General features: G+C 46.7%; 1 protein-coding gene across 1 annotated transcript in view; it reads right to left on the bottom strand.

The window, feature by feature from the left end:
• LOC139051782 (uncharacterized) overlaps positions 1-13,335 on the bottom strand; it is a 75,475-nt gene that overhangs the window by 15,243 nt on the left and 46,897 nt on the right. The window contains exon 3 of the mRNA XM_070528773.1: positions 10,006-10,184. Within this exon, the coding sequence (XP_070384874.1) occupies positions 10,006-10,184 (179 nt within the window). The remainder of the gene's footprint in view (positions 1-10,005; positions 10,185-13,335) is intronic.

Here is a 13,335-nt window from a genome sequence, read left to right as displayed (position 1 = left end):
AAACTTTAGTACACGCGCACAGTGGGCGTCTCCCGCGCGGTGACCGAGAGGGAGTGCCTGGTGGCCGCTGTGTGGCCCTGCCTGACGGCGCATACAGCTGCTCTTGAAGTAGCGGGCCTCGTAGGGCCTCGTCCGACTTGTCTGAAGTAGAGTCGGACGTTTCTACACTCCCAGAGCACATGTGCGAGTGTCGCCGTATCGCCGCAGGAGGAGCACGCGTCGTCTGGGTAGACGTCCATGTAGATGATGTGTATCAGGGCGGGGCTTGGAGCGATTCATATATTTTTGAAAGAGATGGAGGTATCTCTATCTCTTTCAGAAATATGTTAAACTTTGTACTGTGTGCACGTTTATTTAAATATATTTATATGGTGCATGGTGTTTACAGTAGAAATTTAATACAAAGTTGAAGTAAGAAAACGGACGAGGCAGCTGCCGCTAGTGCTTCTAATGCGAGCGTCCTCCTACTGTCAGGATTGGCAGAAAAAAAGCGAAAGCATGAATTAAAAGCTGTACACATCCGCGCGAATAATGATGCAGTAAGCTATTAGTCCCAGTAAAATTTCAAGTGATGAGGTCGCGGAAAGTCAAAAGAAACCTCAAATGATGTGGGTGACAAAACTTTTGCGATTACACTTTGGGTGTCTGAGGGGTAGGAGGGGGCTTCGGCGTCGCCCGTGGCTATGTCGGCCCCCCCCCCCCCCCCATAACCGGCGCCTGTGGTTACGATTGATCACACAGGCTCTGTTCTCCAGTCCGCTTCTATCACGAACGCAATGGGCTGCACTCCTGCTAAGGCTGAGTAGGTAGCTATCGCCCTCGCTCTCCTTGACGATTCTAAGCAAAATAGCTACACATAATCACGAGCAGCGGTCAGGGCCTTTGCGACCGGATCGGTATCAGCTGAAGTACCTCGAATTTTTGGTCATATGGGTATTTCTCCTCACATAATCACCTGGTTTCCGGCTCACCTCGGATCACATCTGGCCTCCATGGCCAACCTGAACGAGATCGCCCACGTCCGAGCGCACGAACAAACTCACCGCTCTGGGCAGCCTGAAGGATCTCCGGACTTCATTCTAGCGGTCTTTAGGAACGTTCTCCGCACTTTTAATAAGATCATCAAACATTAATATTCGGGCAGGAAGGTCTTCCCCCTTCCTCATGAGAAGCTCTCTAGAGCATAGACATCTACCCTCCGCATGCTTCATACCAGGTAGTACCCTATTCTTTATTCCCACATCCATTTCATCGAAGGCCTTGATACGACATGCTCAGCTTGTAGCACCGCTTGTACATTAGGTTACATGCTCTGACAGTGTCCCTTATTAGAGGGTCTTCAACGCACGACCGAAGAGGAATGGAGCTCCATGCTCAGCAGTTCACACCTTATACATCAGCTCAGGGCCATCCCGAGGGCCCACTACGCGGTGGTGAGGCTCCGCCTATCCGTCCCAACGTGGGTGCGGTGCGCTGTTTACCGCCTTGAGTAGTAGCGTACCTCAGGACCTAATTAAAGTTGTCTGTCTGTCTGTCTGTCTGGTTTGTGTTTGTGTATGTGCGTGTGTGTAGCGTATTTCTCCATCAATTCATGATCATGCTTACGCTACTCAGATTTTTTGAAGCAAACTATTTGCTCACTTCATAAACACTGGCTTTTTTCTATCTCTATCAATCACCGCGTTGGTTATTCTTAAAGCTCGAGTATATGTTGCACTTTTTTGCATACGCCCAGCATTAAACTTCATGCACGGAACTGGTGTTTTGTTGTTATATGGTTAGACGTTTGCAAATGAATGGTAAACTATCCTTTACTAAAGAGTATTAATTGCAGTAATTCAGTTTGCAAACTTTTGATATTGTGTTTTTACTATTAAACTCTCACATTTTTGCGGTATTGTCTTTTGTGCTGGATGGGAGTACGAACTGACTTGGTAATTAATTTGTGTTCAGTTCGTTAATCTTGAATTTTTATTGATACCGAAATTTTCTAGACAGAAGGGCATGCTCAAATTTTGCATGTTTAATTGTTTGTCCTGAGGTAGTTTTGTACCTGTTTGTGTTTTACTGATGCCTCTTTCATTACATGTTAGTGGTTGTTTTCGGTGGCACCTAAACAAGTATCTATAATATTGTAACCAAGTGAAAATTAATCAACCAAGGGAACAGGCGGGCTTCAGGAAGGGATTCTCTACAACGGATTACATCCATGTCATTAATCAGGTTATCGAAAAGTCCACAGTATACAATAAGCCTCTCTATATGGATTTCTTAGATTAGGAAAAAGCATTCGATTCAGTAGAGATACCAGCAGCCATAGAGGCACTGCGTAATCAAGGAGTACACAAGGTTCACGTAAATACCTTGGAAAATATCTACAGAGATTCCACAGCCACCTTAATTCTACCTCACCCCCAGAGCGCTTACGTAAATCCCTTGGAAAATATCTACAGAGATTCCACAGCCACCTTGATTCTACCTCACGCCCCCCCCCCCCCCCCCCCCCCCAGAGCGCTTACGTAAATACCTTGGAAAATATCTACAGAGATTCCACAGCCACCTTAATTCTACCTCACCCCCCGAGCGCTTAGTTGGATAGACCCCCACTTCCCGCAGTCGTGCTCCAAATGCGGTCACGAATTCTGCTCCTTCGACCACTTGCTCTGGCTGTGCCTGTACAACGCGGGCTCCGACCTTCTATACAAGTCCAAGTGGGACGCCTTGCTGAAGAGCTCGGATTTCACGAACCAACTACAGGCCGTTGCGGAGAGTCACCACCTCCCTGTCCCGGCGTGGGCGGAGCCACCAACTTGATTAGGGAGCCTTCGGTTCACCCCAATCAAGTTCCTCAGGACACTCTAATAAAGTTCTTGTCACTGTCACTGTCACCCTAATTCTACACAAGAAAAGTACGAAGATACCTATAAACAAAGTAGTCAGACAAGGAGGCACAATATCTCCAATGCTGTTCACAACATGCTTGGAAGAAATATTCAAGCTATTAAACTGGGAAGGTCTAGGAGTAAGGATCGACGGCGAATACCTCAGCAGCCTTCGATTTGCCGATGACATTGTTCTATTCAGCAACACTGCGGGCGAGTTACAACAAGTCATTGGGGACCTTAGAAAGAGATTGTAAGAGTGGGGCTCAAGATCAATATGCAGAAGACAAAGATAATGATGAATAACCGGGCAAGCGAACAAGAATTCAGGATCGCCAGTCAGCCTCTAGAGTCTGCGAAGGAGTATGTTTGTGTAGGTCAACTAATCACAGGGAACCCTGACCATGAGAAAGAAATTCACAGAAGAGTAAAAATGGGTTGGATCACATACGGCAGATATCGTGAGCTCTTGACTGGAAGCTTACCGTTATCATTGAAAAGGAAGGTATACAATCAGTGCATTTTACCGGTAACGACATATGTGGCAGAGACTTGGAGGCGACAAAGAAGCTTCAGAACAAGTTAAGGACTGCACAAAGAGCAATGGAACGAATAATGCTAGGTACAACTTTATAGGAGACACAAAGAAAGCGGTTTGGATCAGAGAGCAAACGGGTATAGACGACATTGTAATTGACATGAAGAGAAAAAATGTCGCTGGGCAGGTCATGTAATGCGTAGAGTAGATAACCGTTGGACCATTAGGGTGACAGAATTGGTACCAAGAGAAGGGAAGCGCAGTAGAGGACGACAGACGACTAGGTGGTGCGACGAAATGAGGAAATTTGCGGGTCCTTGTTGGAATCGGCTGGCGCAAGAGAGGGGTGATTGGAGATCGCGGGGAGAGCCCTTCGTCCTGCAGTGGACATACAATAGGTTGATGATGATGATGATGATGAGTCTGTCCTTGCAGACTCCACTGCCCAGCAGGGATACCGCAGAATCGGCAACTCGCATACTGACAACAAACTGACATGACTGTGCTCGCAACAGGGATGAGATGGTGTTCCTTATGATAGACTAAAACTTATACATAGTTGTATTTAGACATATTCTACACGAATCTTCAGCATTTCTGTCTGCTTGCACCAATCCTGGTGCTGCTGTAGAAATTTGTGCTGCCACGCAGCACTGTACTCAAAGATCTTTTCATGATTGCTTCATGGCCGTGAAGAAAAAAACAGAACGAGGAAAGATGTATTTTTGCGTGTGATGGGAAAACTTTGAGTTACCTTGTTTTGCATAGGCAAATAAAGTAATCATGACATTTTCACTAAAGGTTCTGCGTCAGCTTCTCTCTCACAGCTGCTACACACATCATTTTTAAAATGTAGGTGGTGCCGCCTGACACCTGCATAAATTTCTTTTTGAAGCAGGCAATGTTGCACACAAAATTTCATAGTGATTCTGAAATGTGCCACCTTTTTCCACTGTTTTAATTATAATGATTAGAAATCTCACTATAATGTGATTACAACACGATACTGTTCGCAGAACATTTTCTTGAAACGTGGTCTGTAGCAAAGAAATATGCTCCGGGTCCAACCTGCATATGATGCATGCACCTCTACAAAAGCATCACAGGGTGTATTTCGCCAATTATTCTGCGTTTAGCACATTTAATCCTAAAATTACCAAGTATGCGCCAGCTTATTTTAAAAAGTACAATTTTTTTGATGCATTGTGCCTTCTATACTATTACTGCAAGTTGCCTTTTGTAAGTTAGCGGCGCTCCAAAATAGCTAGGCGGAAAAGGAGATTTTTATAGGTTGTGATCCGGGCTGTCATTGAACAATAAAAATAGAGAATTTGAGCTGCCATGTTGATTTCTGCTAACACGTTATATAGCAATCATAGCAAAATATCCGAAATAATCGTTATTGCGAATATTACCGATATTTGCCTGATTATCATGCAAATAATCAATTGTGGTTAACGGCAGAGCTGGTCAATCAGCACTCCATATCCGGTTGCTGGAAGCATTCTGCCGCAGAACATTCTCAAGAACGCGTACTGTAAACATGCCATATAATGTGTTGCTGTTTCAGTTGATATATTTATGTGCAGAATGTTGCTGCAGGGCGTGCAGGAGCAATAACTGACGCAGCAACACACTTCAGTGCAGATTCTGACTTTCAATTTCCGGAAACACATGCCAGGCACAAGTTGACGCCATTTGGCACGCTTTCAGTACTGGCTGCCTTCAATATGCTGTGACATGTGCCCTAAAGAAATGAAAAAGCTAATTAGTAAAAGTTTGTGCCTAAATAATTGTATTGTCTGTCGAGTGAAATATGATTTTTCTCCCTTCTACAAGCTTTCACAGCAATAAAAGGTCATTTTTTCTTAAGACCTGCATATTTATTAATTTTAGAGAGAGTCATGTCAAGAATCTTGGGCACTGCCCCTCCTGCCTATTTTCTGATTTTTTTTGTTATCGTTCGCATAAGCAAAGAGTCTTGCACGTCTTCACCCGCGCGCCCTGCTGCGCATGCGCATGAATTTTGTACATGGCTCCTTCGGCCGTCCATTGAACTTCACTGCAGTGCACTAACGTATCTCATTAACCTACGTTTTCAGAAAATTTTATTTCAGAAGATCGGCCCAACTTTAACAACTTTCCGTTACCTAGGGCGATATGATACTTTATTCAGATAACGTAGGCGCTTACGGAACTTAGTCGTAATTTCAATGCTTAGTTATAGCAGCATTTTGACATTTATCAAAGCGATGCTATAACGCAGCAATGAAGTTTCGACTATGTGCCTTAAATGCCCATATTATGAAAAGAAAGTATCCTCTGGACGCTGGTAAATGAAAGCTGTTGAAATTCGGCTGAACTTTTGAAATAGAATTTTTATGAAGTGCTGCTCATTGAGTTGCGCTAGTGCGTTGCGGTGAAGTTTGAGGGATGGCCGAAGAGTCAGTTGTCTAAAATTCATGGGCATGCGCAGAAGGACGCGCTGGTGAAGAGTTGCAAGACTGTATACCTTAGCGAAAGATTAAGGTACAACAAGGCTACGTGTACCTATGCTAAAGGTTGTTGTATACCTTTTAATTTATAGGTGCAGGAGATTGTGAAGATATGCCCCTTTATTCAATGTTACTTGAGTAAAGTTTACAATTTCGTTTCTAGTTTACAGGTGCACAAATTTATGATAATATGCCTCTTTATTAAAGGTTACTTGAGTAAAAGTCACTACGTAATTTTTATTTATGGGTGGATAAAATTGTGAGACCATGCCCCTTTATTAAACGCTACCATGGTAAGGGTGCAGCTCGGTTAAAAGTCGGCGATGTAATTTTTGCGACGAAACTTTCGTGCCATGCAGAAAGAAAAAAAAAAATACTATGGGGAACCATGCCAACATCGTCAAATCAGCCTCCTCGTACGCCGACCCGCTACCTTTTTTGGAGGGCCCATCTGCACGATGGCTGTTGGGGAGTGGGATCTATAGGGCCCCCACGTTTCCCTCACCTTTTGTATGAACTGTTTGGTACGCGGTTACTGTTAGTGCCACTCTTGTCACAATCCAACCTCGCTACGGTTTACTCTTTCCCGTACACTCCGCGTGCTCAGCGGCTAGAAAGCTAGAAATTACCGCTTGCGCGCACTGTAAACCGATATACTTCCTTACAGGGTCCCTGAACGTCTCCTCGGGCTTGGCGAAAAGACAGTCTGGGGATAGCATAGGGTGCTGTAGACATCCCACCTAATTTTGCAGTCGTACGCGGCGCGTGGACCTCGTAAGCGGAGCACGAAGTCCCCTTTCTCTAAAACGCTCTCGTTTCACTTGACGCCTGCTCCTTATTTTTTACTTGACGCTTTATTTCGTGATGTAGCAGATTCCCATAAGCGGCTGCTACTGGCCAATAGCTGACATCAATCAAGAAGGGTGTATGGATTACTGCGCTTCTTGCTACTGTTAGTCTGTATATTTATTGACAGAGCTTAATAAACAGACTGAAGTAATCGAAAAATCTGCTTTCGAATTCCGATAATACGTACTACCGGAAGAAGCTGACTCCCGTCTGCTCACGCTCGGTCGCGACCGCCCGCGTAGGAATTAAGCAGTGGCCACGCTGCTTGTCCGTGTTGTAGCCGTAGGGTCTCGCTAATTGCGTATAGTTTTGAATACTCGCGTAGCCTCGAAACACGCGAAACTTAAAGACCACACGCAAGCTTGCCATGGTGTGCGCGCTCACTCCTGGCCGCTCGTAGTTAATTAGGCGCCTTGGCAGACTTCGCTTCGTAATGAGGGCGCTTCGAAATGCTCGAGTTGCATGTGGCTACTATCCGTTGGTCAAGCTGTCGTGCACAAAGCAAACGCTATACTCGCACGTAGCTGCGGTTTGCTACGTAGCGTAGATACTGAGGCCGCCGTGGGGTGCCGTGGCGAGTCCCCTGCCCCAGCCCACTGCGGCTCACTGAGGACAACTGCGTCGCAAACGTCCTAGGCGCCAAAATCGGAAATAGTGGCGTCTACGTGAACATACAAAATCAAATTTTAACTACGCGCCACGCTGACGTTCGGTAGGCGGAACGTTATGCGCGCATGCCCTGGCCTTCGTATAGTGGAAGTTGTTGAACAGGAGCGGCAGCACCGCGAAGGGTATGTTTGATTGCCAATAACTCTGCTTCTGCTGAACGTATTGAACTTTTTGCGCAAAGTCTTTCTGAATAGTCTAATTTACCTTCAACTGGATTTTCGAACTTCGACAGAATGTGGTTCATGAGCCCTTTAAGTGTGCAAATCGGTCTATAACTCGCACCCTTACAGCCTTTACACGTTTAAGGATTTGAATTATAGACCGAAAATACTAATAAGGGCGCAAATCGGTTTACATCGTATCAGGCGGTGAGGGCCTATTTCCCGTGAGCCTTCCTTTATATTCTGAGACTTTTCTTCGAGGTGATTGCGTGACGCTTCCTCCCCGTCTTTTCCTTGCTGCGTGTTTTGGGCTCGTGTCCAATGCGATTGACAGCAAATATGGATGTCATCAGAGACACCGCTGGAACTGCGAATCTGTGCTTATGGCAGGTAGCGTCACAGAGGAAACTACTGTTCGTTCTGGGAACCGACCCGGACTTAAGTTCTCAACGCCTAGTGCGATGTCCGACAAGTCAAAAAGCAAGGAATTGAGCCAGATCATTTGCCGTGATATCGTGAATTGTAGTTAAGCATCATTATGTACACTGAACATTTCTTTCTGCACAATTTTAGCAGTGTACACTTTTGTTTAGGAGGCAGGCTTTCATACCACACAGTGCCAGATAGAAAGGACTTAGTTCTATCCTGAGATGGCAAAAAAGAAAGCGCCCACTGCAAGCACCGCACGCGCTTTTGCACAAACACGCAAATAAAAATTTCAATATTTCTTAAAGATAGATTCGTCTAGGACATCTTACCTACAAGCGAAAAACATCCAGCAGTGCTGAGGGCATGTGCCATACTTATTTCTTGTAAGGCATTGTGATGCACAGGAAGTAATTACCTTGTGATGTTTAAGGGTCTCGAGCGCACATTTTCACAAATGTTTAGTATTCGTAATCTCTTTGCACGTGCTTTATTTTGTCTCGTATGACGATCTCTTAATATTTGGAGTGTTAACGAGAAAGCCCGAGCGAGTGAGATCCAGGTGAAGCGGACCTTCCTCAGTCTGATTCTGATGAGTGAGTTGGAGTGAGCCCGGCTCAGTAGAGTTTTGGTGAGTCTGAGTCCAAGTAAGCCCTTGCGACTACAATTCTGGTGAGTCTGAGTCCGAGTGAGCTCTTCTGATTAGAGTTCTGCCCAAGTGGTTCCGGCTGAGTAGAATTTTGCTAAGTTTGAGTGCAAGTGAGCCAAGCTGAGTAACGTTTTGGTGAGTGTGAGTTCGAGTGAGCCCTAAGTAAAAAAAAACTGTGAATTGTGAGTGAGTCGGAGTGAGTTCCGTCCATTTTGCCGAGCTATGGTCAACGTATATGTGAGCCATCTGTACTGCTCCCTTAGGTAGCCTATCACCGGGTCTGTTCTCTATAGAATCGCGCAACAAAACACCAAACGCTAGCTAAATGTCCTCACTGCAGCAAATATACGCCTTCAATTGCCATAATTCCGGTTATAAACAAAGTTTATTGCTGTGTCCGTTTGTGCCATTTTAAAGCGAATGCGTTCCTTTGTTCTTCTCGCCGGCTTTCTTAATTGAATGTTCGCGTTTGTACGCACGTTCTGTCACGCGAGATTTTTGTGGTGTCTAAAATTACCGTTTCTGGGGTTGCTGAAGGCGCTGCCACGTTTCTCCAGCCTTAAGTATTTTGGCTTGTGGCGCTCGCTTTCAAAATTGTACTTATCCCCCATGGGTAATATACATTTCAATGTCGCATACATGCAAACGTATTTGAGAGCACTAACTCATTCTACGGCACTCAGCCTCCGCAGTTTCTGCAGCAACCTAGGTAAGTGAAACATTTGATTATTAATCACAGTACTTTAAACAAATTTTTAGCTTGGTGTTCAGTAGAGTGCACCGAAACTTCGGCCCACGGACTTCCTATTTCATTCGGCGCCAATTGCATTTCACTCGCTTGGAGTGGAAACCAATGCACCGACTATACCTTCAGCCACAGAATTACCGCCAGGGCGTTGGGTGGCAGGTACGCTAATAAGATTAATAAACCCATAATAAATTATTAATACTGTGGTGACCCGGCGCAACCTTTCTTTTTCTTTTTGAAAAATCACACTTATTGTTAGCATTTACAATCACATTCATACAATGCGTCCGTAGAAGTTTCACTGTTCATGATTGTTCTTTTTTTTTCAGTGGAGAGGGGCCTACAGGCCTGGTCCTTGTATGAGCACTCGACGTGGCGCCTGAATGGATGCACTGAGCGGGCGCAGCTCTGACAGTATTTAAAAAAGCATGAAATCTAGTTCCTGGTGTGTAAAACATGTCTTCTAGACGCCTTCTATGCGCTAGCAACTCCCAGATGCTATCTGCTAATGACGCACAGTTCTGAATAGCCGTCAGTTCAACGAAGCGCGTCTCAAGCATGCGAATGGGAATATGCGTCTCATACAACCCTGGTTGCACTCTGCTGATTTACGAAGGCCTCCAGATCCCTCATCGACCTCTGGTATCCTTCGAGGGCGGCACGTGACAGATCGGCTTGAGGGCGCAGGAACCGCAGCCAGTCGCCTCCGGGCGCAGCAAGGTCGGGCCCCGATGTTGACTCCTGGCTCCACGTTCTCGGTGCCGCGGCTGCGATGAGGATGGTTAGCGCACTTAGGCGGCGCAGGACAGTCATGCTTTCGCAGTGGCTAAGCAACGGAACTCGATGTCTCCACTTGCGAGTTCTAGCGCTCCTTTCCTAAACTGTGCTCGCACTGCAACCGTGTACGGCCGATTTTATGGCGCTCACTTGTTGCTCTCGCCTCCAGAGGAGGAGGGCGCTCTTCCCTAGTGTTTCAGCCACTTAGCATCCTCACGTACATGCGAAGGCGCCCCACAGCAGTGTCTTTCTAATTTGCTTTCTTTTCTCCTTTTTTACCGCGCGTATCTTTTTTTTATTTGTTTCCCGTCCTCCCTCGAGGACAACGCCGTTTCGCCAAGCGGAACAGCAGTGCAGGAGATCCGCTTGCTGCATTCCCCGACTGGGTCACCACGTCTGTTTTCGTAATTTGCGGCGCTGAACTGCCCAGAACAAATAGTCGAGCCGCCTTCCCTTCGTGGTGTTTTTTTTTTCAAACCGTCCTTGCGAAAATGCTGTCAATACGCCCCTTATAGCGAACACTGTACATGCACGCTGCACAATATTGCGACATATTGGTGCCGCGCTTTCGCAGCTTCCGGTTTGCGAAATGTGGTAGCCTCCAGGAGGCGAGCAAGCAGTCACAACATCGTGGAGAGCTGCCGACGGCATCGCGTGTTCTTACAGTATTCAAATGCGCCACATATACAAGCAAATTCTTGATCATCCCCTTTTCTTTAATGAAGGCCAGTGTTATGGCTTATAAACTTTCTGTTTCTGTTCGACACGATGCGAATACAGACAGCTGCATTGTTTAGATGCGTTCCGCTTGACTTCACTAAACAGACTGCGGCATTCGATCTAGCACGCTGTTGAGAAAGTTATTTCGCATAAATGATATAATTTTGGGAAAATATTTTAGGACCCTCTTAGGTGTCGTCAAACCAGTGAAACTCGGAGAATATATAATTTAACTACACTAAATGCAGTGACTCCGAAATAAGCGATACAGTAACAAAGTAATTCTTACGCCTAATAAGCATATATTTGTGACGAGACAGGTTGTTGGCTTAGCTGGCCGCAAAATACACCCAATTCCCCTGAAATCCAGAAGGTTCCCGTCGCAGGCAAATGATAATTTGCAAAAGAAATACGCCATTTAGCCTGATTCCTTACTTTTTTTTTATTATGGTTATTGATAACTTCAACCAGCCTGCGCGAGGTCTTAACATTAGTGCAAATGTTGCCCTCATCAAAACGTGCGTCTGAAACAACCCTAAGAAACACCCTTAAAACTATGAGGGCTCGGTGCATGACTTCCGGGATTAGTGCAGGAACTAATGTGAAGTTTAATTCCTAGCTTGCCCCATACAATAATAACTCCATAAAGGCGTCGCTCACCTGATCATCTACACGTCATCTCTGTGAGGGAGAGATGTGCGAGCTTTGTGTACGCAGGGCATCCCAGCAATCATTCATCGCGTTTTTGAAAAAGACGGGTCGCAGTTGGGTAAAATAACAAAATACACAATGTTTACACTCGAGTGCAGTAGCCCCCAGTAACTGTTTTAATGCGGCCATTAAATTTACTAATTATTTGCAATCATCCTTTTTTTATTTGCTGCTCTGTATGCCGTGCTGTCAAACTAAGTATCTCTAGAAAATTGAAAGAAACTGAATACTGCATGTTGTCGGACCCGGTACAGTTTTGCCCGTTGATTTTTTTTCCCGACTGATAAAAAGAGAGACCGCGAAAAATTCCAAAAGGATATCACATGACTAACCATCAGTCCGCATTAGTGTTACTGTATATGCTCCCGCAGGGAGCAGAGTGGCGCTTAACTTTTCCGGCGCCGCTCGCGATGCTATTCGCCGAGCGCTATCACGTGCTACAAAATGACATCAAAGGTTGAACTGCGACGCTGCGAAGCTAACTTTATGGGCGCGACGCCGACTCGTTCCCGTCAGTGCCACCGACAATGCAATTAGCGGACCGTCGAATGTGCGTCGCACCGATCAGCTCCAGGTTGCAGGTACGGTATTCGACAATATTAATTAAGGACTTTGGTGAAGTGGTGGTGGTGATGGTGATAACTTTATTGCACACAGGGGAGCCCAAGCGGGCCCCCGCATGGCCCCACCGCACTCAAACGTTCATGTCTCGGAGGCTCATGACGCTGGCAGCCCAGCCTGTGGCGATGGCTTGCTTGGCCGGGTCCTCGGAGCGCAGTACGGTCTCCCAAGCCTCCCAAGTAGTAAGGTGCTTCAAGCCCCGCGGTGGAGGATCCGCCGTGCAGAGGAAGAGGATGTGATCGGGAGTGGCTTTGGGGTGGTGGCACAGGGTACAGGAGGGGTCGGTGTGGACGTGGTGATAGCGCGAGCGTATATAAGGGGAAGGTAAGGTGCGTGTTTGGAGCCGCCTCCAAAGCGTCTGGTGATAATTGCCAAGGGAGGGAAGGGGGTGGGGGTAGGGGGTAGAGCCGACGCTCGGCTTTGCAGGCTTGCGTCAGTTCACTGAATGCGCTCCCGTGAGAACCCTGGATCGGAGGCCACCGGTGCCCGGTTGAGAGAACCTCGGGCTAAAGCGTTGGCAGCCTCGTTTCCAGGATTCCCAGAGTGGGCAGGCACCATATGAGCTCCATGTGGCGGGGTGGGTGTGCAGCGAGAGAGTTCAGTATGCGAAATGCAGGGACGTGAACTCTCCCGCGAGCAAAATTTAGTATCGCAGTTTTAGAGTCTGATAATATATACGGGGCCTCCATGCGGGTAATAACTAGGTCAATGGCGGCCTTTTCAGCCGCCTCCGAAGTGGCAGTTGGGGATATGTGAAGGGTGGTAATTGGTTGTAGGGAGGGGTTCGTGATGGCAACAACCGCGTCCTCACCTGTGCATGCGGCATCCACCCACACAGCATCCGGTTCCGTGCCATAGTGTTTGTGGAGCGCCCGAGCGCGAGCTCTGCGGCGGGGTTCGTGGTAGGTGGAGTGCAAGTGTTTAGGGAGAGGTTTAATAAGAAGTTCGCGGTGAATGTGGTGGGGGACCTGGAGATGAGTGGGATCGGTGGCTGGTATCTTGATACTGAGGGTGTGTAGGATGTGTCTGCCGGTGGTGGTTCTCGCGAGACGTATGTATTGTGTCTGTCGATGGGCCTCAATAAGCTCA

This window comes from Dermacentor albipictus, unplaced genomic scaffold (assembly GCF_038994185.2).
Source record: "Dermacentor albipictus isolate Rhodes 1998 colony unplaced genomic scaffold, USDA_Dalb.pri_finalv2 scaffold_14, whole genome shotgun sequence".
NCBI classification, from domain to species: Eukaryota; Metazoa; Arthropoda; class Arachnida; order Ixodida; family Ixodidae; genus Dermacentor; species Dermacentor albipictus.
This window is presented reverse-complemented; position numbering and strand designations above follow the sequence as displayed.